Source organism: Lasioglossum baleicum, chromosome 4 (genome assembly GCF_051020765.1).
Source record: "Lasioglossum baleicum chromosome 4, iyLasBale1, whole genome shotgun sequence".
Lineage (NCBI taxonomy): Eukaryota > Metazoa > Arthropoda > Insecta > Hymenoptera > Halictidae > Lasioglossum > Lasioglossum baleicum.
In genome coordinates, this window is record NC_134932.1 from 4002484 (window position 1) to 4028351 (window position 25868).

General features: G+C 41.4%; 2 protein-coding genes across 6 annotated transcripts in view; one reads left to right on the forward strand and one right to left on the reverse strand.

The window, feature by feature from the left end:
* The window catches only part of Bsh (brain-specific homeobox), a 29142-nt gene extending 9590 nt beyond the window's left edge, over window positions 1-19552 (forward strand). Inside the window, exon 3 of the mRNA XM_076421476.1 lies at window positions 989-19552. Coding sequence (XP_076277591.1) covers window positions 989-1239 — 251 coding nt within the window. The 3' untranslated portion in view covers window positions 1240-19552. The remainder of the gene's footprint in view (window positions 1-988) is intronic.
* Window positions 19553-21204: 1652 nt separating this feature from the next.
* The window catches only part of Cdgapr (GTPase-activating protein CdGAPr), a 38224-nt gene continuing 33560 nt past the window's right edge, over window positions 21205-25868 (reverse strand). For all 5 annotated transcript variants that reach the window (XM_076421347.1, XM_076421346.1, XM_076421348.1 and 2 more), the window contains 3 exons: window positions 25332-25665; window positions 24297-25218; window positions 21205-24081 (listed from right to left, as the gene is read on the reverse strand). In XM_076421347.1, coding sequence (XP_076277462.1) covers window positions 21610-24081; window positions 24297-25218; window positions 25332-25665 — 3728 coding nt within the window. In that variant the 3' untranslated portion in view covers window positions 21205-21609. The remainder of the gene's footprint in view (window positions 24082-24296; window positions 25219-25331; window positions 25666-25868) is intronic.

The window sequence follows — 25868 nt, forward strand, 5'->3', positions numbered from 1 at the left end:
TAGAATCGTGACCAAGAACATATCGGTAGGACAATGTCCAACTATTTATTCAAATCGTACGTGAAAGTTCAGGTGATTATATCGATCCCGAAGTTTTCAAATAAGATTCAATTTAAAGTTCCGTGCTCCATTTACGAAACTATTAAAATTCTACCAACTATCCGCGATTACTGCGTAGAACTCGTACTGTGAGCTTTAACCGATTCTGCGGCAAAATTTCCCTCGTTCGGCTCCCTGTTTACGCGTTTCCTGTTATTTAAATAACTATTCTGCGTGGCTGTGATTTTCCAGCTAACGTTCTATGCTAGTTTATAATCGGCGGTTACAATTTCAGATCAAAGTTGTTTAATTGTAAGTTGAATTCCTAGTTAACAACGAGTCACACTCGTCAAGATTTCGAACCGAAATTACTAAATATGGATGTTATTAATTCCCTGGAAAGACAAACAATTGTTTGCCGGTAGAGGCGCAGTTTGAAAGATTTGAACGATCAACCTTTCGGGGATGACTAGCGACGAAAGAAACGCGCTGCCACACAGTGGGCCCGATTGAGGAAGCACGCGACACGTTTCAATAACTCTTAACCCGGCGTTAGTTACGTGGGGTCTCACAGATCCCAGAGATTTTAGATTGATTGTAACATTGTAAAGATGTTTCATTAGGTAAGTATTTTTGAATAATAAAAATTTAATTTTGTGGATCTGCGTTTTTAATCTGATAAATTGCAAGCCTCTTAAGCAATACCTAATCTTATATTTATGAAAAAGGTATTTATTTCTATAATACAATATACTATTTCGGGGGGTCTGTGAGACCCCACCTTACCACTTACGATACATTTTCCCACCTTACTAACGCCGGGTTAAACCACTAAAGATATTGCAATGAAAGAACTGAATATTGAACGACAAATCGTATCGCAAGAGTTGAAATTAAAGCGACACCTAATACTTATACGTATGTAAGATTTTCCTGAATCTGTTCGCAGAGAGACCGGTGGATTTTTCGCTGAGCGGCGGCGGCCGGGAATCTCGAGCGAGCAGCGACGCTCCGGTGGACTCGGACGACGACGAAATCGACGTCCTCGGCGACGAGACTCCGTCGCCGACGAGAACGGGCAACATCCACGTTTCGAGACGCGTCGGTTCGCCAACGAGTTTCCATCAGATGCACCCCCATCCTGTCAATCTGCCCCATCAATCGCAACACGGCCAAAGCATCCAACGCCAGCATCGCTGAAATAACCATAGCCGGTCGGCGCGTGGTTCTCAGAACACTGGAAAAAACATAATGCATTCTCGTCGATTGCGCAGTGAAGCCACCTCGTGTTAAAACGTTCGAGTGTAACTAGATTTAGAAGGATAAGCAGTTCTCGAACGGAAGGCGAAGTGACGAGAATGAAACTTTAAGGACACGCGGATGCAGAGGATTCGAGGTTTGCAGGATTAGTTTGAAAATGGTAAAGTTTATTTCACGACTAGGAATCGCGTTAGGTTTCGTTGTGCAGTGTAATTTCTGAATTCGGTTGTCTCGGAACGATTCTGTGCCGCCGTAACAGTGAGTTCAATTCTATACAAACGAGTCAATAATAGCAAGAACAAACACGGTCGATTTTGCGCGACGTTCATGTTCGGGAAACAGAAAAAATCGATAAAAAAAAGTCGTGTCCCCTCCGTTACAATAAATTTCGAGCGGGCTGTGTGTTGCATCGCGCGAAGGAACTGTTCCACCATTTTGTTTTCGTGATCGTTTACCGAATCCGTGACCGGTGAGAGAAACGGCACACTCTCTCGGTGCCGTTCGACATTTGTGATCGAACTAATCGTACCTAAAACGATGCTGTGTTAAAAAGAAGGGTGAACGGATGGAGAACGGCGTGAGCAAGAAAAAGAGAAAAACAATGTGCAGAAAGTGTAAACGTGTAAATGACTCGCTGATCGATTCTCCTGCGACACTTTTTATAGCGGAATGCCGTAATTAAAGCTAGTCTGTTTTGTGTCACTTTTTATAGCGAAGTAGCAAGTTAGCCTGTGGTTCAAGTTGAGATTAAAATGTCACACGATGTAACACGGTGTGTACTTCTTTGCCCTCCTTAATCGCGCCTTTGCGGTTGCTCGCCGATCAACAAACTTGCCAGCATGTGTGTTGCGAGGAAGTAGCTATCGTTCGGTAAATTTCCGTCAAGCTTTAGGTCTCGCTTTATTTTTAAATCTCGAATTATTTCACGGAAAATGGTATTGTGTACATTAAAATGCTTCCCATATATTCATGTCGGGGAGGTGTAATCGTTTATTTTCAATCATTACCGAAACAAATTTTAAGGCAACGTTTATCTCTTTGCCGGTTCCCGAGAGGACTGTAACTATTCAAACAAGTTACAGTATTTTATCGATAAATGTCCCAAATTTCTGGCCGACAATTGTCCCAAAACTATCCCCACTCCTGCGGGGTGTTGTACGCCCTTCAGGGGCCAAGAAGCTCGAGAGGCCTCGATATGGCTCGGGTACCTCGGTGTGACCACACTAATCCAATGACAAAACTTCTTTATTTTTCATTATTTATTTATGGAATTTTCACCAACATATTCGTAGCATTTTCCTAATGAAAATGATACCAAATATGATATTGTTCCGATAATATTTACTTGTTTACTGAACGATGAAATTTTCAAACACTTTCTTTCCCATACACTGTCCTTCAAGTAAATATCCCAAGTAAATATAAGTGGAATTATATCATATTTTGTATCATTTTCATCAGAAAAATGCCACGAATATTTTGGTCAAAGTCCCATCGATAAATAATGAAAAATAAAGAAGATTTGTTATGGGATATGTTTACTGTCGTTTTCTACGTTCGGCAAAATTCAAAGAATAGTATCACTGGCGGATAATTGTCCCTGGGCAGACCCGTGTTGGGGACAATTATCGATAAAATACTTTATATGTATATTTACGTTTGTTGTTACAGGATTTGCATCATAACGATCGCAGTTTGTCTCTTTGTAGTACATGGGTGAATATGGCATCGAAATTTCTCAGATAATGGATTAATAAAACGAAGACGGTGCGGTGGAACACGATACTCGTCAGGCCATTTATTTATTCAACGATTATCTCGAACATTTATTCTATAGGCAATTCGATGTACAAGCGAGTCTGCGACGGTACAAAATTTCGAAGAGCTTTTTAATTTTCTAAAGTAACATTCTATGTATTTGACACAAATGATTCTGATAAACTGAGAAAAAGCTTGTAGACCTACGACGGGCGCGAAGCTAGTATAGGCCGGTCCACAATCGAATGCCTAACGCACTGAGCCAACTGAACTGTGAGAAAAAGCTTGTATTTTCGAATTCGTTCCAGGCTGTTACACGAACGCGTAAAGTTTCGCAGTCTAGTTATTGGAACAATGAAAATATTAACGTTTTCGATGTTTGTTACGTCGATCGAAGAAAGAGTTTCTAACGCGAGTGAACTGGTTTTCACATTTCGGACCGCTACCGCAGGTCCATTATGGTTAAATTGATGGTTTAAAGCGCCACGATTGACATTTGATAGCGTCTCGGGTCAGGAGCGACGCGCGTGTCTCTCTGGAACATTACCATTCCACTAATTGGCAGCGTGACATTTCCTGCTCGTCGTTTCGGACATTTTCGTGGCTCGACGTGGCGCATGAGCTAAAGAACCCGGGCTGTTAATCCCGGCTTAATTTCTAGCCGACATCACCGAACGACCCTATCTATGATCAATTAGTGAATCATACTTCGCGATTTACGCTCCTTGGAACGCTTGCGCAAATAGCATTCGTAGACTGCGGATCTTCACGCATTTGTAACATGCGCGGAATTATAAAATACGAGGAAACCGCGTCTCAACGATCAAATCAATTGCACCGTTATTCTATCAAAGTTCGTGCCCCATTTGAGAATACAATTCAACGGGTAAATTCTAAAGAATACAGCTTCATTAATCAATTCTATAGTCATCATTCTTTTCCACAATTAGAAAAGAATGGTGACTATACAAATTTCTTCTTTTACGATATTATGGCCGTAAAAAGTTGTGAGATCAAACAAAATACGGCCAAATTCGTTAGCTTAGGCGGTTATAACTCGGCACTGGTAACTCGTAATTTCGAAAAAACAAAGTAATAATTTTCATCTTTTAATAATGACGGGGAGAAACACCACTTCAACATCAATTTTTGAGGATATTTTGCAATTTATCTCGAAAAATAAGGGTCCAGCGGAAAATCGAACTACACCACGCGATAGAGTAGACTTTTATCTTGAGAAACCACCCTTTCAAGTTTGGAACGTCAACGTTTTCTTCGAACCAGAAAGCAAAATATCTTCGCCCGACATGTGGCGCTTGCCACTAGAACGGGCGTTCCACGGGATACGGCGCGGCGAACATTAAACATTTAAACATGTTTAAACAATCACAACGTATTAATATTCGATATCACTGTATTCGGGAAAGTCCACAGAATCGTTTGCTGTAAAGAACAATTCAATATCTTTCGAAATAAAATCACAATATTTGTTTAAAGTTGAAGAATATGTTTTTGTTCAAAGTCATGTTCCTCAAAAACTGTGCGTTTGGGAGAAAAATTAAGGGCAGATTCAGAATCAGCGCGAAAAAACTGCAAGTACCACCGACCAGTAATTGTGGAACGAATTTGGTGTTGGACAGTGTAGTCTACGAAAACGGGAATCGACGGTTGGCGAGATTGAAGGATCGATATTTAAATCGTTCGTCGGACGAAGGATCGTTCGTGGATGTCTTTAGCTACCTGTTGCCGAAGGTCTCGAGCCGCGATCATGTCTGGCAAAGAAAGGGGATGCTGGTGGATGACGGGCAGAGCGTTTTCGGTCGGGCACCGGCATAGGCGGAGTCTGCGGAACACGTCGTGCTTCCAGTTGGGGTGAATCCTAATACCCAGATAATGGGAAGTAATTGCGAGGGATCAGAGCGGAGCGTAGCTACTCTCTCTCGGTTCAGAACCGTATATAGAGAGAGGGTGGAGGTGTCGGCGAGTTCTCATCCCCCTTGTGGCGCTCGAGATTCGTTGGGGGGTGGATGAAAAGGACGGTCCAACAGACGAACACGTACACGTACAGATACGTAGGCACATAGCGAAGAGAAGGGAGGAAGCAAGAGTAACAGGGGATAGAGAGAGATCGAGAGAGAGGAGGGAGAGAGAGAGAGAGAGAGAGAGAGAGAGAGAGAGAGAGAGAGAGACGCAGAGGTCTATAATCATATTATCGAGGCAAAATCACGGTGCACATTCTCAAATGTATGGACGATGACAGTGTTTTTAGAGGAAAATCGGGATTCGTCATCCTTCGGTACTTCGTATACACTGGATTACCTCGTCGAGCTTCCGATTCGAAGATTAAGACGCGATACACGAGCCAACGGCCATTCTTTTTACCTTGAAAACGTGGATTCACCTGCTGGCTCGTTCCGTCGTCTGACGCGGTTTGTTACAGCGTTAGACTGTTAGGATTGCTCGATACTGCATCGAACAGCTGGCTGATCGAGTTTGCGCAAAATCGAAATTGTCTTCGTCGATGCGACACGTAGAAATCGAACACCTTTTTTTTTTAATCACTTTACAAAGTTGCAAATTGCAGATCGATATCCTCCAACTTTTCACTTCGATTGCGAGCAGCAGGAGTCAAATAAAAATTCATTTCATCCCCTGACAGCTTTTTACACCTGAAAACAGCGTAACACTATCATTTTATAGATCTTTCCAATTTTTCACTGGTTTCTTCATAAATAAATAAGCGAACCGTTAGAACCACTTTTCTATGCTTTTGCTTATTTCACAAAATGTCTTGAAGGGTAAAATGGTATAAAAGAAACGATCGTATCGTTACAATACCCCCACTGCGGCTTGGATGCACTTGCGAAAAAGATCAACAACTAGAATTCGAAAGAATGAAAGGCTGAAACGATTCGGCGACATGAACGTGCTCTCGATTAGGACAATTAAGATCAACGCGAGCCGATTTAAGGATAAAGATCGACTGCGAAGAGCGGCGAGAGGATCGACGATCGCGCGCCGCGTGGCTCGAAAGGGGTGTGGGATTGAAAAAGCAAGTGGCATCCCCGTGAACTAATGAGATCACGGGCGGTGCATTTATGACGTTTATTAGATTTCGCTAAGACGTCTGTTATTACGGTGTTGTAAATAAAGGGGGATGATTCGCGCCCCCATGCCGGTTTAAGGGAGCCGGAATGCGGGAAAAATAATGAAATAAAGGACAATGAAATGGCAGGTACAATGGCCAATAGGCCCTAGGACGGATGAGATTGAACAAGGCGGCGACCGAGCACAGAGAAGGTAGAACGGTGGGTGGTTGAAGCCGACGGGAACTGTGCGGGGGGTACGGGGCGAGCGAAGGGGGTTGGTGTGCGGACTAAATGCAGTGGGCGTGTTCCTATTACTTTCATTATTTTCCGTCATAGGGGTTCGGCACCGATATGCGCGGTGTAGGATACTGGCAGTCCAATAAACGCCGGAGGGTAGCTCCGAATTACCTGCTGTCCCTGGTGTGTACCCTTGGACTAACGCGGATAACGATCAGGCACATCCGAATGATAACGCATCCGCAGTCGCTTTTACACAGTGCACAATAAGTTTAATGTGTCCCGAGACCGACGCGCGACGCGGCTCGACAAGGCGGTAATTCGCGCCAGGAACTTTTAACACTAAACCTGCCGAGCATAAAAAGCATAAAAATGGCAAGGCTCTATTTATTTAGATGTCGTGCAATTCTTATTACAATATGTGCTTGGACAAACTAATTTACCGAATCAAGTTCCATGTAAGCAGCTTCATAATTTCAATAATTGTGAAATGGAGAATATCAAATCGGTCATTTGACCGGCATCTTGCCATCTTTAACGATTGTAATAAATTGAAAATAACATATGGATGTTTATAAATCGTCTTGATGTTTTTACCGTTTTAAATTTCATCCACCCATATTTGTGATAAATTCATAAAATCCGCAGTCTCTCTCTCTAGTTATGACACTGCTATGACAATGAAAAGTTAAGACACACAATCGAGTGTACAATGACAATAACGGAGGATACGGGTGGCAGATCTTTCTGTAGTTTCGAACGGAATTTCATAGGTAGAGAATTAGAGAACACAAAGGGAAACAGAGTGACGGAGAATAATCGCGACTAATAGGAGCAGTTTCGTATCTTCGTAACTGATCTACGAATTTAAGTCGGACGTTAAACTGAATCCATTACGAGCCATAAAGTGTATAACACGAAACAGTATGTCGTAGGTAGATCAAAGGGGAGGAATTATAGTGAGCGCTGCGAACCCCGTGGCTGCGTTGTAATCCCGGCAAATCAAATTACTTTTACAAGCAGATAAGATCTACGAACGTCTCCACAAAGGGTCGATGAAACTTTCTAATCGAGCAGAACTGTTCAGAGCGTCGATACGGATATAACCGAGAGCATTCGCTGTGTATTCAAATATATTAGGAACTCCGATATCCGAACTAATAGGCTAATATTCGCAGGTGCCTCGTGTCCATATACATGTATTTACAGTACAATGCACTTTCTCTCGCGTCAATTTTTCGGAATGGAAACGTTGTAAGCCACGGGTAAGGGACTCAAAATATTTTCTTCGACTTGAGTTTCTCATATTTTACGATACCAGCGAATCACATTTACGTTGCAAAACTCTCGAGTCAAGAAAACTTTCTTTTAGTCATTACTACTGTAATTACAGTAAGAGTAAAAGATTGCAAATCGAGAGATTAAAGCGCTGAAGGGAGGGGGATCGGATGAGAAGTTTGTAAGCAGCGGTTTAGAGACAATAGTTGTTCCGGTTGTAGAGCATGGGGGTGCAAGGTTGCTCCGGGTAGATTTATTCGGAGGGTTCGCCGAGACCCGTGGATTGACACGCGGCGACGTCTTGACAGCTTGTTAGGCTAACGGTTGGGTACTGTTCATCGAACACGATGCGCTTGAGCCTCTTTACCGCTCTTTAGCTTGACATTTCACTTCTGATCAGACGTTATACCGTTGTCTCCTTGTTTTTCCTCCTTTTCCTCTCCTTCGCTCTCTCTCTCTCTCTCTCTCTCTCTCTCTCTCTCTCTCTCTCTCTCTCTCTCTCTCTCTCTCTCTCTCTCTCTTTCGTTGGGTCACGAATTTAGGCCTCTTACATCGAGCATTTCTTCAGCGTATTTTTCATATCCCATGTAACATATTCCTCAGAGAACTACATTACGTATCAAGGTCTTAAACAGTGGGAGAAATGAACAATATGCACACATTAACTGTTCGTTAAGTATACAGAGTGTTTCCTACTTTTCCGACAAGATTGTAGGAGCATGATCTACAAGTGAATATACGAAAAAAATGTTATTATTATACATAGGTATGTTTATCAATGTCAGGAAGTCCTAAAAGGGTTAACGTACCTTCGACATAACGAGTAGAAGAGATTTGAATCTAAAACGAAGTCATAATTAATGAATTGTGAGAGTTACGAATTAATTGGCACACCTAATGCAATGAGTAGACTGCGGATCTTTATGAAAATCAAAAATGTTTCGTATTAATTGTGGGAAGCAGGAACAACATAAGAATTGATTTCATTCCTTAACAATTTTGTTACATTAAAAGCAACGTTACAACATTTTAGAACTCTTTTACTGTTTTATACATTTCACGCAACCCAATTTCTTCATAAATGCATAAAGATCCGCAGTCTAGCAATAAGTAATTTAAGAATTACATTTATGAAGTACAGTTAAGCGATTCATGCTGTATAGAACGTTGTTCTTTCTCAATGTTTCTTATTTCTTGTACAGGGAAATAGGATTTGCACGGTGTTTCTGCTGTAGAAAGGAGGACGATGCGGAACGCATCGCATAATTTGAATCAGGATAATTGCACGTGTTATTTCTGCTTCCGAAAAGCAGAAAAAGAGAGAGGGAGAAAGAAGTGGTGGGAAACGTGAGAAGGGGAATAGGGAAAGGGGGAGAAAAAGAGGAAGAACGACACAATGGTAGTCGAGTCACCCTTGTTGAGATCTTGAGAACTGGAGAAGGATCAGGATCGACGAGCGGAGGATGTTCGTGGTGGAAGGAACGGCATTACTGCCCACGTGCCATTTAACTTGATCACCCTGGGCAATCTGGCCTCATTTCAACCTCCGGTTACTACGACACTTCCGCTAACAAATAACATTGTCGACGACCCTGCGGGGGCGTTCTGATTCGATTTGCACACTGTGAAAGCGTGCTGCTCGAAGAGAGCCGGCCCGGGAGGGCAGAGGATGGTTCGGCGATCGGAAAGACCGACAGAGACGGATTCGTGAAAGGAATGGATAGGGGGCGACGAAGGGGTAGGGAAGGGGAAAGCGAGAAAGAGGGTAGAGGAGCGCGAAATTACATATTATTGATATTTCTCGAAGCACGTTTCGTGAATAATAAAAAAGAGGAGAAAGACGGCGACGCGACGCGACGCGACGCGGCGCTTTGACATATCCCGAGAATCGCGTCGGTACATTTTCAAACACATGCGAATATAAAAAATATATATGAGAAAAAAACTTTTTCAAAACCACGCTTATATTAAAACGCACTGAAAAGGAGAAAATAATTTTTGTCCTGGTTCTCCGTAAAATACCGAATCCAGTGAAATGATCATTTATATTTTTCCCCGAAATTTTAAGCAATTGGTTCAAAATTTCTTCCGTTATAAAATTAATGTTGGAATAGATATAGAAAAATTTAATAGAAATTGAAATAAAATCATGACATTAGTGACTACAAATAAAAGCGTGGCAATTTCTCCGGAAGGCTAGAAGTATTAGTTTAGTAAATGACGTCTGAAAAATATGTTGAAAGAATGCATTTGGTCGGAATTGTGAAAAACGATAGTAAAAATTGATTTTTCTGGCTGGGCCAATAACGAAAATTTAAAAGATGTGTTTGGTCAACTAGTATAAATTGATAAATAGGATAAATTGAGACTCATGTCCTTAAATCTGTTTAATACGACCACTGCTTTAAATTGTGTTTAGCGATTTTTATTATAAATGCATAAAATCCGCAGTCTAATAATAATTGGCAATCATACACAATCTCCGGATTAATGACATTTACCGTACCATATACGCGTACATAGTGTGTCGAATGTAGGAATCGGTATTAAACGAACCCCTGGCCTGGTAATACGAGTGTCTGTACCGTGGTTCTTGATTCGAAGGGGAGGGTACGGCGACGGCGACGTTCCCGAGGCTGTAAAAGACCTTTGGTCTTTAGTTCTTTATCGTATCCTTGTCGCTCGATTCGGTGTCTATTGAATACCCTCTCGATCCTCGGTCGTCTGGTGTACGTGGGACGCGGTGGTTCCCTCGGCGTGGCGGGTGTGTATATCGTCGATTTAATAAGGCAACCGGGTAGAACCCGTCACATTGTCATCTCGAATAAATCTCCATTCGAGCCCGGTCTAACCTCTTAAAACGGTAAAGGACCTTTGGTCTTTACTTCTTTAAACGCGGTGATAGAGTGGTTGAAAGGTGAGGACCACTCGAGCGGTGCCGGAAGAGACGCGCGAGTACGAAGCACGAGGAAAAGGGGGTTCGGCGGGGGCTGCCTTTATGCCGCAGCAACGAGGGCCACTTCAGAGGGCAGGAAGCACAAAGGTGAGGGCGACTCCGTGACTATCGCTGAATCTTCCGCGGTAATTATTTTTAAACACGTCCTGGAGATACGGATCTTCAGTGGGGCTCTAGCACCCGAACAGCCGAGTAAACTTCTCGCATCTCCGTAGACTAACTAAATAACCGGACTAATTAGGCCGTACCCGTGCTTTCTGGCACGTTGTCGTATCTCCCGTTCATCATTATTTTCCTATCCTGTTTTTCTTTCCTTCACCTAACCCCGTGCTCCTTTATTCCTTCCTCCCAGTCACACTTTCTTGGGCCCCTTTCTCTAGACCTTGACGGAAACCACCGAAATTGATTCCACGCCACGAGGGAAACCTCTCCATCCTTGTCATCGATATCATTTCTCTGGATCCGAGGAAAAACTTCGCATATCACGGTTTCAACAAATTTGAGTTTATTCATTGATTCAGCTTTTACCAGAAACGTCCCTGCTCGGAACAGGCGATGGGAGCTAGATCGCGACTCTCCTGTATCTCAAGTATCAAATTAATATGAAATTTTACATAGTTAATATTATTTGGGAGGGGAAATATTATTTATAGAAATTTTATATAGAATCTAATATTGTTTTAAAATAGCATTAAATTAATGTGAAATTTTGTATGATTAATATTATTTGAGGAGGTAATATTATTTATAGAAATTTTACATAGTTAATATTATATTTGAGGGGGTAATATTATTTATAGAAATTTGATGTAGAATCTAATACTGTTTTCAAATAGCATTAAATTAATATGAAATTTTATATGATTAATATTATTTGAGGATGTAATAATCTGAAAGAAAGGTCGAAACGACAAGACAGGTAGAAGAAAGCACTCGGTTCGCATGATTTCTCCCATGTTTATATTATTTATATTTGTTTACATATAATTTTCCATATACTGTAATCGTAATCGTAATGGTAGTAGGCAAAACAGTAGTATTTGCTCGACAACGAAACAGTAGTATTTGCTCGACAACGAAACAGTCTTGAGTGGCGAATACGCAACGAAAAGATAAATCAACGGGGGTGAAGATTGGCGGGGATGATGCGAGGTGTAAAGGTGTGAAAGGGTGCATGTCCAACGCTCGGGAAAACAAGATTGCTGTTGGCTGTTTGAGAGACTTCTCGTCGATTCATTTAATTTCCACTTTACGTAGGAAGTAGTTAATCCTAATAGGCGCTAAACTTCGCTCGTTCATCGTAGCATCCTACCGGCTATTAATCCTATTTTCTGTATAATCACGAGAATCCGAAACTATTAAAAATACACATCCTATAGATGTACCGTTAATGCGCATTATATTGTGCAGAAGTACTCTTAAATAGATGCACCTTCGAGACGTTCGGCTCATCCGTTTCATCTTCTTCTTTCTTTATTTATTTTTCTTTACTTAGGCATTATTTAAATGGTTAGGCCATTCCTATTACACGCGTCGCGTCGCGACGATAATATCCGGGGAAGCGACTATCGAGGTTTCTCTTTCTCCCGCTTTCCTTTTAAATACTTTTCCCTGATTATCGCTAAACGGGTTTCTTCTTCCTCTTCCTCTTACTCCGTCAACGGGATACGCTACTTGTGCATGCATGTCGTTCACGACTCGTCGATGAAGAACGGTTTTTATGGAAACGGAAAAAGCAACGCCGCGATCTTCGAAACGATCGATTTAAATATCGATCGCTCGACACCGGTGCCGCAAACAGAACGTCGTTGATTGGAATGCAAGTTGCTCGGCGTTTCATAATCTTTCTTATCACTTGATTTCATCGACTGTAAACGCGATAGGAAAAGTTATTGTCTAGATAAGAAGGTAGACTGCGAGTTCTATGCAACGCGCGTACGCGTGTAAAATTCAAAGTAGAACAATACGACTTTCTTTTCAGCTCGATAGAAATATTACAACGAAGAAGCCTTCCTTTACCAAAGTCTGCATAAAACAATCGCAGCCCACGAGTGATCGTAAATGAACCGAGTGTTGATTGTATAATTAAAAAACATGGAAATTGCAATTACAAAGGAAACTATTACTCGCTCTCGAACGAGAGTATACGCTTATTCGAACAGCTTTTAAGTCGGATTATTATTCGTTTAATTGTTAGAATTAAACTGTTACATGCTTATTTCCCTTGCCCTATAGATTATTCGTGTAATATTTCGCTTAGTTCTCACCCGAAAATGCAACGATGGAATTGCTTAATATGTACATTATATTTATTAAAAAATCAAAATAACAGTCAACAGAACATTGGCGTGCATTGCAAAGCTGAAAGATGGAGACGCTTACACGGCCCCTATTATAAACGAGCACATTAAAAATTAAAGTAACAATACAACAGTACTCTTTCCTTAGATTAACCTGTTAATTCGATAAAACGCTCGCGCATTGTTATTTTCAAAATTAATGTGTTGTAATTTGTTCTTCGTAAAAATAAAAAAATTATATATTAGCATTTATGATTTCTCTACCCAGATAGCACAAAGATAGCACTGCAGTTCATTCATTCTGATATTCACACATTCAGACGTCTTAAAGGTGCATAAATGTTAATTAAAATAAAAGAAGGGAAGAGTAATAAAAATAGATTTCGACAAAAACGAGTTTAAAGTTAAACCTACAAATACCTTTATTAGGAGAACGAATGTGGAATTGACATAAAAAGTGTAATAAGAATAACAATTGCAATTAAAATCACTATAAAAATAATAAAAATTGAAATTGAAGTTGAAATAGGAAAATTGAAGTTGAAATAAAAATGAAATTGAAGTTTAAATTGAAGTTGAAGTTGAAAATGAAGTTGAAATTGAAGAGTTGAAATTGAAGTTGAAATTGAAGAGTTGAAATTGAAGCAAAAACACTATACATAACTCGAACAAATAATGCCAATACCAATACTGCTAGATTATGGATATATAAAAACCACACTGTTTATGGTCTTAAAGACGTCTTTTTAGGACGTAAGACTTTCAGAGGTAAAATGAAGGTAAAATGGACGTCTCGAAGACGTCATGTGCTATCTGGGTACAGTCTACAGGATTTTAATCATATTTTGCCATGGAATATGTTAATGCTACAACTCGCAGTCCTCGAACGCAAATCGTCACAGTGATTCTCGTGTCTGCTACGGAAACGTTCGGCTCGATACAATTTTTAATAGCTCGCGAACGTTTTTAAGAAGAATCACGGAGACTACATCGAACAGGAGAGAAACGCTATTCGAGAAAAGTCGATTCGACGAAGGAGTAAGTGTTCTCTGTCTCCGAATTCATTAACACTACGCTGCTAAACGCGAATCGTACGAGATTACATCGTGGCGTTCTGACGTCGGCTCCTAATATACGAATTATCACTTTGCGTCTAAAGGTCTAAACGTCTTCTTATTCTCTTCGACGCTTCTCACTCATAACCATTTCTCAATCAACATTTATTAAAAAACATTATTTTCATACTTTTTGTTTTTCTGTTTGCTCCTTTCGTAAAAATGTCGGTACTCCAAGGTGAAATAATTTTTGGCAAAAGATCATCGAACAAAAGGGAAAATATCTTATTCGCTAAAGTTCATCGCTTGAATACAAAAATTGGACACTATTTTCTTAATTCTTGCCGACCCAATACATTCGGTTCGCCCTTGTAAAGATTTCGATAGAAATGCCAACTAATGATTAGACAGACTGCGGATCTTCATGCGAAATGAAAACGATCCGTATCGATCGCAGATACTTCACCTGATTTCAACATCTTGGGAAATAATCTACTGATATTTTAAACTGTTTCAATCTGTCCAATGTTTTGTATTTTGTCTACCGATCGTTGTGAATGCATCAAATCCGCAGTGTACCAATTAGACTGCAGATTCTTACGCAGAAATCTACATTTTCATAGAGAATCTATGAATTTAAGATTAAGCAAAAACCTGAACGAATTAAACTTCATTCGAGTTTCTACTAAGTGTGTATTAAACGCATCGCTAAATATTGAGTTGCAACATGGATAAGTTTGCAAATAAAATCCACAGTCTCTTAATAACTCTTGAATACCTCGAAGAACTCGAGTAATGTGTCTGTACTTGGTCGTTCCTTTTAGGTTACGGAAAAACGATTGTTATATGTATCGTACACTACCTTGTTATTGCAGTTTCAAAAAAATACGCAAAATATTAGATCGCGAAGGTTCGACACCGCGTACAGGGTGATCTGAAAACAGGATTGCCGGATTTCCACAGACTCACAAATATGTATAATAAATTGTACAGGTTTGAGGATTAAAACTGCTGGATTTCACAATTCAATTGTTCGTAGAAACCTGATACATACGTTCCCATTGAAAATAAATTGATTTTCATCGATCGAAACAAACGAACAATGTATGTAGAATTAATCAAAGGAGCATTCAGCTTTTGAAAAAGGTGAAATAGGTAGGATATACTCAAACTGAATAAGCTACGTTAAAACAAAATCAAATTCATCTTATTTAGGACAACGTCGTTCATTTTTAATTAAAGCAATTTCTCATTTAACAGTTTCTTGTCTGTTTCAGTCTTTTTCCGCTGTCAACCCAATAGACTCGTTAACTTGAGCTTTGATCCAATCAAAGCGGTGAAAAGAAATATAACGAAACAATCACGAAATAATAGAGTCACAGAATTTTTATTATCCGTTTATTGTTAAATCGTAAATACTATCAGCGATTAAATATTTTTGGACGACATTGTACATTTCTAAGCCAGCATATACCTTTGTATTCACAGCCACGCACAGTTCGATGAACAATTCAAACATTTAACCAAGAGGAAAAATTGTGAAAAATTTTTCTGAGTACGTCCTCGAATTCTTCAATGTTGTTTTCAGGTCACCCGGTGGATGAAATTCGTACGATGCAACGGGCGAAAATGTATCGTGCGATTTGCTTTGGTGCCGGTAGTATCAAGATTTGAGCATTTTCAGGATTACAAATGGATGATCCCGCGAGTTCCATGCTTTTAGTCTTAGTCGGTCGGAGATCGAAATGTACAACGCGCTGGACGCTCTATCGGATCTTTCGAGATAAATATGGTTAATTGGTTCGTTAATAGGGCTCTAGAGATGCTATCACAGTGGTCGGTGCTTCTGTGTCCGTTTTGATTCGGTCGAAATGGAGACCGAGACAGCGATCGAGGGAAAAACAACCGTACGAGCTTCGAATCTCTCAATTTTTCTTTTCTCTTTATCCCAGTTGTCGAATCGCGGATGTGGTCATGTTTGCCGATAAATGGACTCCGGATTCTATGCATTTGTGACGAAAATTAGTAGGTGCAATTTCAAACGGTGAGAAGATTCGAAGACTTTGAGAGGATTAATATACATATTACTTCCAGTACATTAGAATTCTTAGTGGAAAATATAAATTTATATTTTGCTCCTGTTTCTTGCAATTGATGCGCAAACGTTTTATTTTGCATAGAGATCCGGAGTCTACCGATAGATCACATCGGTAACTATAAAATTCAAACACTAAACCTACCGAGCACTAAAAACGATTAAAATGTCTCAGCTTTACAAAAATTACAAGGCTCTATCTGTTCAACATTAAACCTGCCGAGCGCTAAAAGCGATTAAAATGATTTTAGTTACAAAAATGACAAGACTCTACTTATTTGGGTTCTGTGATATATTTATAACGATATATGCGTGGATAAAGAAATTTTCGAATCAATCTCAACGTTAGCAACTTCATGATTTCAATAATTGTGAAATGAAAAATATGAATCCGGTCATTTGACCGGCAGTGATAGGGTTCAGTGTTAAACGGCAGTTCACGTGCCGTTCACGACTTCCGGTTTCGGTAGAGTATGAACACTTCGCACAGACAGGGAAATGAAAAAATAAGATTCAAGTCGAAGGTTCAAAATATTTAAATGAAAAATGACCAAATAACGAATAATCAATATAACGAGAAGAAACCGCAGTAAAAACTTTTTCTACTATATGTATATTGCATCAACACATGTTGCACAAGAAATGACCGATTTTAATTACTGCATCTAGCAGCTGCACTCTTAGTCAATGTAACCGTGCATCGCATTGTTGTCAAAATGAAAAATTTCATTAGACTGGACAATGGATTTTAGCTCCGTCGATTCTTCCGCGTCAAACGATGGAAATTTCAATCAAAGCTTATAATTAAAGTTCACAGATCGACCTCGATGTATAGCAAACAGGGGATTACCGAAGAAGTTTGGTCGAATGTCTGAATTCATAAAATCATTTCGGTTATTCCCAGATAGCACACGACGTTTAAAAACGTCCATTTTACGTTTATTTTAGGTCTGAAAGTCTCACGTCCTAAAAAGACGTCTTTATAACCATAAACAGTGTGGTTTTTATATATAGTTCGAGTTAGTGTTTTTGCTTCAATTTCAACTTCATTTTCAATTTCAATTTCAACTCTTAAATTCAATTTTTCCATTTCAACTTCAATTTCAATTTTTCCATTTCAACTTCAATTTCATTTCTATTTCAAGTTCGATTTGAACTTCAATTTTAACTTGTCGTTCGTAGGACATTCGGGACATCTTTAAGACGTCTTTGTGCTATCCGGGTTGATTCAGATTTCTTGTAATAAATTCGACGAATATTTTGCTGACAAACTTATGTGCAATCTGGTTATTTCACTTTGACATACATGTTATGTACATCTTCCATCCTTCCGAGAGGATCAACACGTGGTCAGTTTACTTCGATGTATTAATTGTATTTATTTAGCTTATGTCTATTACAGCCAACAGTAACACGAAGTTGAATCATTACGTCCCAGATTGTTAGATTATTGCAGATCGATGAGAAATATTATTTTAACAAGAACACAGTAAAAAATTTGAGCGTATCCGGGTTAGTACAAAATGTCGAATGTTCAATTGAAATCGGCCATTTAATATGCAACAAGGTAACAGAATTTGTTTCAAGTGGACGCGGACCATTTCTGCACGAGCATTAGAAATCGAATGTTGAATCGTCTCCTGGCGACACTGCAAACAGCCGGTTCCGATATAGTAAGTAGTCTTGAGATATTATCATGCAAGGTTCGCTGTCGATCGACACTCAAAAAACCAGAGTACATAAATTAATATATTACATGTCGACTAAACGATAATTAGCATATACAAAAGACAATGCGATTAGACCGCCGCGGGGACCAGTCCCCGGCCGGCAAAGAAAATTCTTGTTCGACGCGTGTTACAATCGAAATGCTTACTTTAATACGGTGAATTACAAAAGAAAAAAAAAAGAGAAACAATAGTAGGGAGAAAACAAAACAAAACGATTCCTCCGCGATCTTCGAGAATCGTAGACTCGTCGAAAAACTCGTCGAACGTTACCGAAGCTCTTGCGGTAAATGAAGAAATAAGACGAAAGGGATAATACAAAAATAAAAATGACGAAAAGGGAAGAAAAACTGAACACGGACAGCAACGAGTAGTGTAAATTCTCGGTAGTAATCGCTATAAACGGTATAACATATTCTTTTTTTTAAAAAAAAAAGATAAATTTCTAACTACGTGCGTTACATCTTAGCTGTGGTAAGCGATCGCTGTGAAACAGGAGAAAACGTGTACGCGAAACATAGAAAATCGAGAAAACTAGGCGCAGAGATCTGACTATAGATATATAGTAAGATCCGAAAATTCGAACGATCGGCTCGGGATGTAAAAAAGAAGGATCATGTTAAGAGATACGTTGGCCGTAAAAGCGTGGAATGATTTCTATCTGTCTGCGGAAATATCTCGTAACGACATAAAAGCGTTTTCAACTCGCTAACAAAGATTTGAAATTCAATTATTCCGGGTTCTTATTTCACGAAATTACCATTCGATACTTTTCTTCAGAATGTATTCGTTCGTATTCTGTATGCGCGAACTATTCCTATAATTTTTCTATCAGCAAATAAACACGAAAACTTTCGTTCGATTTTATCCGCGATATAAAGCTAATTTGTAGAACACTTGAAACGATGTCATTCGATTCTCCACGATGAAAGCTTTGTTCGGGTATATAGAAATCACTGCACACTCTTAATGATAACAAATGTAATCGACGAACGGTAACAGTGCGATCGTAAATTAGACCTTCGAAAAACAGATTTTCTGTCGATCCTAACAAACTATCACTGGTGAATTAATATCTTTCCGGTAATACAGACACACATTTCTCATAAAATGTCTTGTTAAATTCACTAAAGTTGGATGACTGTCAAGCCAACTCTCGTATAAGAGTCCCACAAAGTCGAAATACTATATTTTAACAAAACAGCAACTTATAAGGCAATGTTTATCACAGCAATTACTTATTTCAAGCTCATGGGCCTTAACTAAATTTCTTTCATTTGGTATCTCTCTAGAAATATTCGTTTTCAGCGTGAAACCAAGAACAGCGTAGCCTATATTTGCTTGGCGAGACAGTCAAAGCGATAAGTAAGATATTACACGTGTAATGCCGTTGAAAAATGATCGATCGTAATGTTTAAAATTTAAGACATTCATTCAAATTGAAACTAACTAAACGTTGTATTAAAAAATCTGAATCTGCTAAAAAATCATTAATAATCTTGAAATGTCTTGAAAATCTTGAGAAGAAATGTTTTTTGTTACAGGCGACCTTCAAAAATAGCGTAACTTTACACAGATGGGGTCTTTTGCAACCATAAGCGACGAATACATAGGTTCGCAAGCTTACACACTCCATCAAGTACAGAAACTGAAATATTCATTTTTATCCTTCTTCACAGGCTAAATTAATGATTTGCAAGCAAGAAATCAAGCTCGTGTTGTCGATTCATTTATCGCGATGCTTAAAACGATAAAATTTCGCCCGCTTACATACTCTATCAAGCACAGAAACCGAAATATTCATTTTTATCCTTCTTCACAGGCCAAACTAATGATTTGCAAGCAAGAAATCAAGCTCGTGTTGTCGATTCGTTTATCGCGATGCTTAAAACGATACAAAATGTCAACTACTGGTCTAACGTACGATCGCACTGTATTTTCTTTACCGAGAGTATCGGTTCGACAAGCATCAACTAAAGTTACACGAGAAAACGAAAGTTTGAATTTATCGTTCAAGTGAAACCTATCACTCGATTACAATCAATTACGAAGGCATGCGCGGTTAATATCTATTCCTTTCGAACCCTTTGCACCCGGTATACGTACATTATCGAGACCAAATCGAACGAACAGATTCATAGAATTTTTCTATTTTATAGTCGACGGTATAACATTCTTCGAGCAAACAGTACGACGCATAGAAAAACGAGAACGCATTACAATATCATAAACTTTATATTATATATAGATTTATATATATGTGTATATATATATATATATGTATATATATATGTATGTATATATATATATCTCTTTTTCTCATTTTCTCTTATACACACTCACACGAACAGAGAGAGAGAGAGAGAGAGAGAGACGCGCTCGCGTGCACGTCAATCGAAAATTTTCTTTCTTCTTCTTCTTTTTTTCGTTCGTTTAAACGTTACAGAGTATTATATAGATTTGTTCGTTTTCTTTTTAAACTTAACTTCGTAAATAACATTGAAAAACAAGTTCACCAAAATTGGCCGCGAAAGAAAGGAAATTTCGCGTGCAAAGGGTTTTTTCACAACGAACTCTCCGTCTCGTGGACCCACGACTTTCTGGTACATTTCGAATCGATCGGACCGGTCGATTAACAGAACAGCGCCGACAAACATAAAAATCTAATGAAGAACATCTTTGGGAGCAATAACAGTAATGGAAAAAAAATCACTCGTCGTAGATTCGATAACAATAACAGAAATAATAGCCTTAATACATATACATATATCTCGTTCAGATTATACGTACGCGTTACATTAATAAATTAAGAACATTCAAGCTATCGGACTGTTCTGTTAACAACAGCGATAAAACGAACGTTCTCTCGCATTCGAATGCAGCTTTTATCCTCTTAAATATCGTCGTAACACTGGCAGCTCTAATTAAACTCTGCCCAGCTTTTTTTTATGCTTTAACCGTTTGCACTCTCTAATTATTCGATAGTATACGATAAGTAAATGCACACGTTTCGGAGTCTTCAATTCTTAAAACGAAATGATAAATAATACTAAACGCACGTGATAACATTCTTTAAAAAAAAAAAAAGATCGAAACAAATTCAAACTGCGTTAAACCTCCGAAGCGAACAATGAAACAGTCTTGCGTAAATGCATTTCAACGCATGAGATTACTCGTGTTAGCTTTGCTTTCCACGAAGACAACAACAATTTTCTCTGTTATTCAATTGTAATTGTACAGAAAATATTTTAACGAATAAAAAGTTAATACAATAATGAAAAAATTCGTAAGTAGCACACGATCGACTCAAGACGATAGTCGTAAAAGTTGTATTAGAATGGTAGTCTGTTTTTACAATTGTCGTTACAGCTTTGACCAATTAAAGTCTGTCAAATACGTCGTAAAATGAGAAAGTAGGTCTCATTTGCATTGAAATCCAAGAACGAGGATCTTTTAAAAAAATGTATAATAGAACGTCTTTCCTTTAGTCTGCAAGGTATGAACGACGATCATTCATCGTTATCGAATCGTGATTCGTTTCCCTTTTCATTTTCCTCGTACGCAATATCTTTTTCTATTTACCGGTAGGAGTATTTACCTTTGAAAATAATAATACTGAGTTCCACAAGAAACATCGAACCCCGAGGTCCATCGTCGTCATTATCATCGTGACACTAAACTCCGAGTGCAAAGGATTAAACGCGATCGGTGCGATCTCAACCAGGTTCGCTCTACCCGTCGAAATACGTGATCGTGCGATAGAGGCATTCTCGCGCGGGAAACTCGACCGTTTCATAAATATTATATCCTTAATATCAATGAAGGGAGGGTCTAGATGTTCTCTGCTTTAACCTAGCTAAAAACGCTTGCTCCCCATCGTCCTCCGTCTTCGACAATATCCCCCGAAAGCTTTCCGATCTGTACTTGTCCCTCAAGAACGTCCGCCTTTCCTCTTTGTACTTTTCTATCCTCTCTCTGCATTGCGGGTCGCCCAGGTCCAAGCCGCTGAGATTCTTCAAGTGTGTTTTATCAGAGTTGCAGGACATGTTCGTCCCAGCTCCAACGTTAGGCGTGGAACTGTGCTGCGAGTCTTCGGACTGTTTCACCGGCAAAGAAGCTTTTTCGGTCATTTTATTAAATTTCGCCTCGTCCAACGATCGACTCAAGGACGCTCTGCTAGCCCTAGCATGGCGCGCCCTCAAGCATGGCGGCAGATGCTGAGAATTCAGCGGCGACTCCTCGGACTTGCCTCTGGCCGTATCCAACTCCTGCCTCATTTTTCGCTCCCTGACGATCTCCCTACCAATTTCCGAGTCGAAGCTCCTTCGATCCTTGCTGCTTTCGGTTTCGTATCTCCTTCTCGGAGGAATGGTCAGGTCGCTGCCCATCATTCCTCCGGATAATCTCTGCAACGCCAGTTCCTGCAATATCGCCGCGGTGTCTCGAAGGACTATGGAATCGTCCACCGGGGAGGACGCGTTCGAGAAGGTGCAGGACGAGTTCAAGGACGTCGTCTCGGACGCGCCTTCCGGAGGATGGGCTATCTCGCTGGGCTCTGCAGCGTTCTCCGAAGGGATCACCTCGATGTGCTCCTGCGGCTGAGTACTCTTCAGATTGTTACACTTCGAGTTCTCCTCGGTACGCTGATACTGTTTGTGCTGCTGACTATTCAGAGGAGCTGGTTCCTTGCGCGAGATGTACTCGAAACTTTGGCACTTTTCCGGCTTCTGGTTCGGGCAACGCGGCTTATTATTGTCGGCGAGGGATAAATCGAGGTCCTTCTTGTTCGGCTTGTTCGAGAACGAGCAACGATCGCTCTGGAACTGGGACTTCTGGTGCAGCTGCAACGAACGCCGGATGTCCTGCTGCTCGAAGTCCATGTTCCTCGAGCCTCCCTGCGAGTTCTCGAACGTCTCCTGCCCGAGAACCTCCTCCTTCGATGAACTCTCGTTCCTGTTCAACGCCTTTGTATTGTCTAATTGCGCGTAACACGTGGAAACCTCGTGGTCCATCTCGTTCGGTTTCCGATTCGAACGAACGTTCGTCATGCCGACGATGCAGATCTTTTGATTCCCGTTCTCCTGATCGTGCATCGAACAGAAATTGTTCCCGGAGTCGACCAAACCGAAATTCCCCTGTCCGTTGAAACTCACGGACGTCCTCCGAGCAGATCCATCGTCACCCTCTAAATCTCTGTCGACTGCGTCGAAGGTCATGTCTCCGGACTCCTGAGGGAGGATGGGACTCTCGGTCAAGTCGCTGGCGCCGATGCAAGACGTGTCCGTGTCCACGGTTGAGCCCATCGTCAGATCCAAAGAGGTTCTAGAGACGTTCTCCGACATCGACCTCAGTCGAGGCGCGTCTGTCGCTATGGCAGCGTTCACGGTGCCATCGAGGGGATCCTTGGGACTGCTCGAATCGCTTGTGGGCGTCGCGATCGACCCGGTTCTCTCGACTATCACCCATTCGCTGGAATCGTTCGTGTTGGACGCCATCTGTTGCGTTTCCGTGTTGCTGTCGCAAATCACAAAACCGGAATCCGGTAAATCCTCGATGGTCTGCTCGTAGGACATCGGGGAATCGAGATCGGTAGCACTCGACAACGGCATCCCTTGCAATGCATTTCTGTGCGCATTAGAACTCTCAGCCAGGTCGTCGCCGTTCTGGCAGCTGATCGATTTGTTCGACGAATTGCACGTACGCGCGCCCAACGTGTCCCGGTTGTCGCTGCGAGACGATTTGCTTTCGTCGGTCGGATACGAGGAGCTCGATCTATTCCCCGCGTCTTTGCAGACGGACGTTGACTTGTTCGATTCTACGTTGCTAGGGTGGGACATTAGCCTATCGCAAGGTGTCATCTCCTGGTCTAAATCCGGTACTGCTAGGTTCGACTCCTTCGTAATCTTCTGAGCCTTGGAAGACTCTTTGCCCTCGTAGCCGTCGACGCGTTTCTCGTACGTCATTATCCTCTCGCAGGACTTCGCGTTGCTCTGCCCCTCTAAGTTTACGGATAACCTATGACTAGGGTCGGATGATTTATCGGAAGACACGCTAGTTCTGTTCAGCTTGTTCGCGTTGCTCTGATCGTCGTCGATCTCTAACGGTAACGTGAAGCTTCGGAAACTTATCCTAGGACTGTTGGCTGGGATGGGTGACGCGGAGTGCGGTGTGCCGTGTAGCGTAGCCGGTGTCAGCGGCGTTGACGCCTCGGACAACAGCGGAAGATACCCTGGCGTGGGCAACGGGGATGGGGTGTCCATACTGTGCACGTCTGCGGATACCATCACCTGCGAACACATGATAATATCAATATTTATAGGTCAACTCTGTTGAGAACTCTATGACTCTGCTATAGGCTTCAAACTCGCAGGAGTCCGAGGGTTAATTCAATGCTAACAAAGTTATCGTATCACGAAGAATGTTTAAATAGTAATTCGGGCCACCGTACGTCAGCGAGACAATAAATGACTGCGTTCGAATAATCTCCGTCCGAAGATAGTACCTGATCAGGACTTTGGCTATCGATGAAGCGCAACTCGACGTCGCATTGCAATCTTTCCTCCAATCTCGATCTTTTCCTCTTCGAACCACCGGTGTTAGCAGTGTTCTGCGCCCCTTCCATTCTCTGTCTTCTCGGCGACGCCTCGACGGACGCGACTCCTCCGCTTTCTTCCTCGGAGAACATCCTCATCTCCCTTTCCTCGAGATCGAAATTAAGCTGTATCTCCGAGAGGTCCAGAGGCGAGGTGGGATTTGGCGCATCGGCCAGATGATCGAAGTACGAGTCGTGCGAGACGGAACGACTGTGTCCGCAGGGCCTGGCCGGCGGCGGGCCCAGAAGAGGTCCCAGGCTATCCTCGCCGTCCAGACTGTCCGCGCTCTTCACCGGTCTCAATCGTCGCAAGGAGTTTAAGGAACTTGGCACCGTTTCTGTTTGAGGTGGCGTGCCAACTTGCCTCGGTTTCCCCCTGGCACCCGGACCACCCCTACCAAACAAAGCCCTCCAGTTCAACGAGGGCGAACGCTTCGAGCCGTTTCTCTTCCGCGGCAACTCTATCACCGTGTGGTACTGCAACGACATTCCAGCTGGCCCGGCGCCCACCTCTATGTAATCCGGCTCGCCTCTCAGGCTACGGTTTCGAGCCTCCTCCAGGCTCAACAATCTCGCCGGTGTCGTAATCGCCAACGATTTCGGCCGGCCGACCGGACCGTCGCCGAATATTAATTCCGCGTAACAAACTAAGAATTCCGTAACGACCGCCTGCACGCCGACTCCCTGTAACGCCGCCACGCCGCCCACTTCCAGCTCCTTGCACCTCAACAGGTTCGGAGCCCACACGATCGCGATGTTCCGAGGTGTCATGCCAGTCTCCGTGCCGCGGGCTGCGACTCGCACTAGATGCCGCATCAGATACTCTAATGTTCTGGAAAAAGAGATACCAATTTTAATGTGTTCCACGCTTCGTACACAGGCCAGAGTCGAACAAAAATGATTTCCAATATATGCGTTCTATAGATAGTATAGAAAATGAAGTACCTGTAATGAGGTGGTGGTAATTTCCTAACGGTATCCCTCATCCGCCTTAACCTTTCCGCATCGGTGTTAGCCTGAACCGCGCTAACGAAAGTAGAATAAAGCTGGTATGTACAGAGTGGATTCGGTAGCTCTCTGAAGTACATTTTCAATAAGGACGCCACCGAGTGGATGTCTTGTAAAATACTTTCATCGGAATGCAATGCAGGGACACGATCCTCGTCGAACGCGTTTCGTAATCTCTGAATGTTCGATGTCACGCCGCTCAGACGGTATATGCCATCAACCAGGCCATGCTTCTCGATGAACTCGGTGCAACATGTTAGAACGGTGGGCACTGCAATCGCAAACATTATTAGTAGACTGCGAGTGCTGGCTTATATGTTTAATAACTAGACTGCGGATTTTTATGCAAAATAAAAATGTTTCGCATGGATTTTGAGAAGCAGGAATGACATAAAAATTGATTTGATCCTTTGACGACTTTGTTACATTGAAAGCAACATTACGATATTCTTGAATTGTTTAAATCTTTTACTG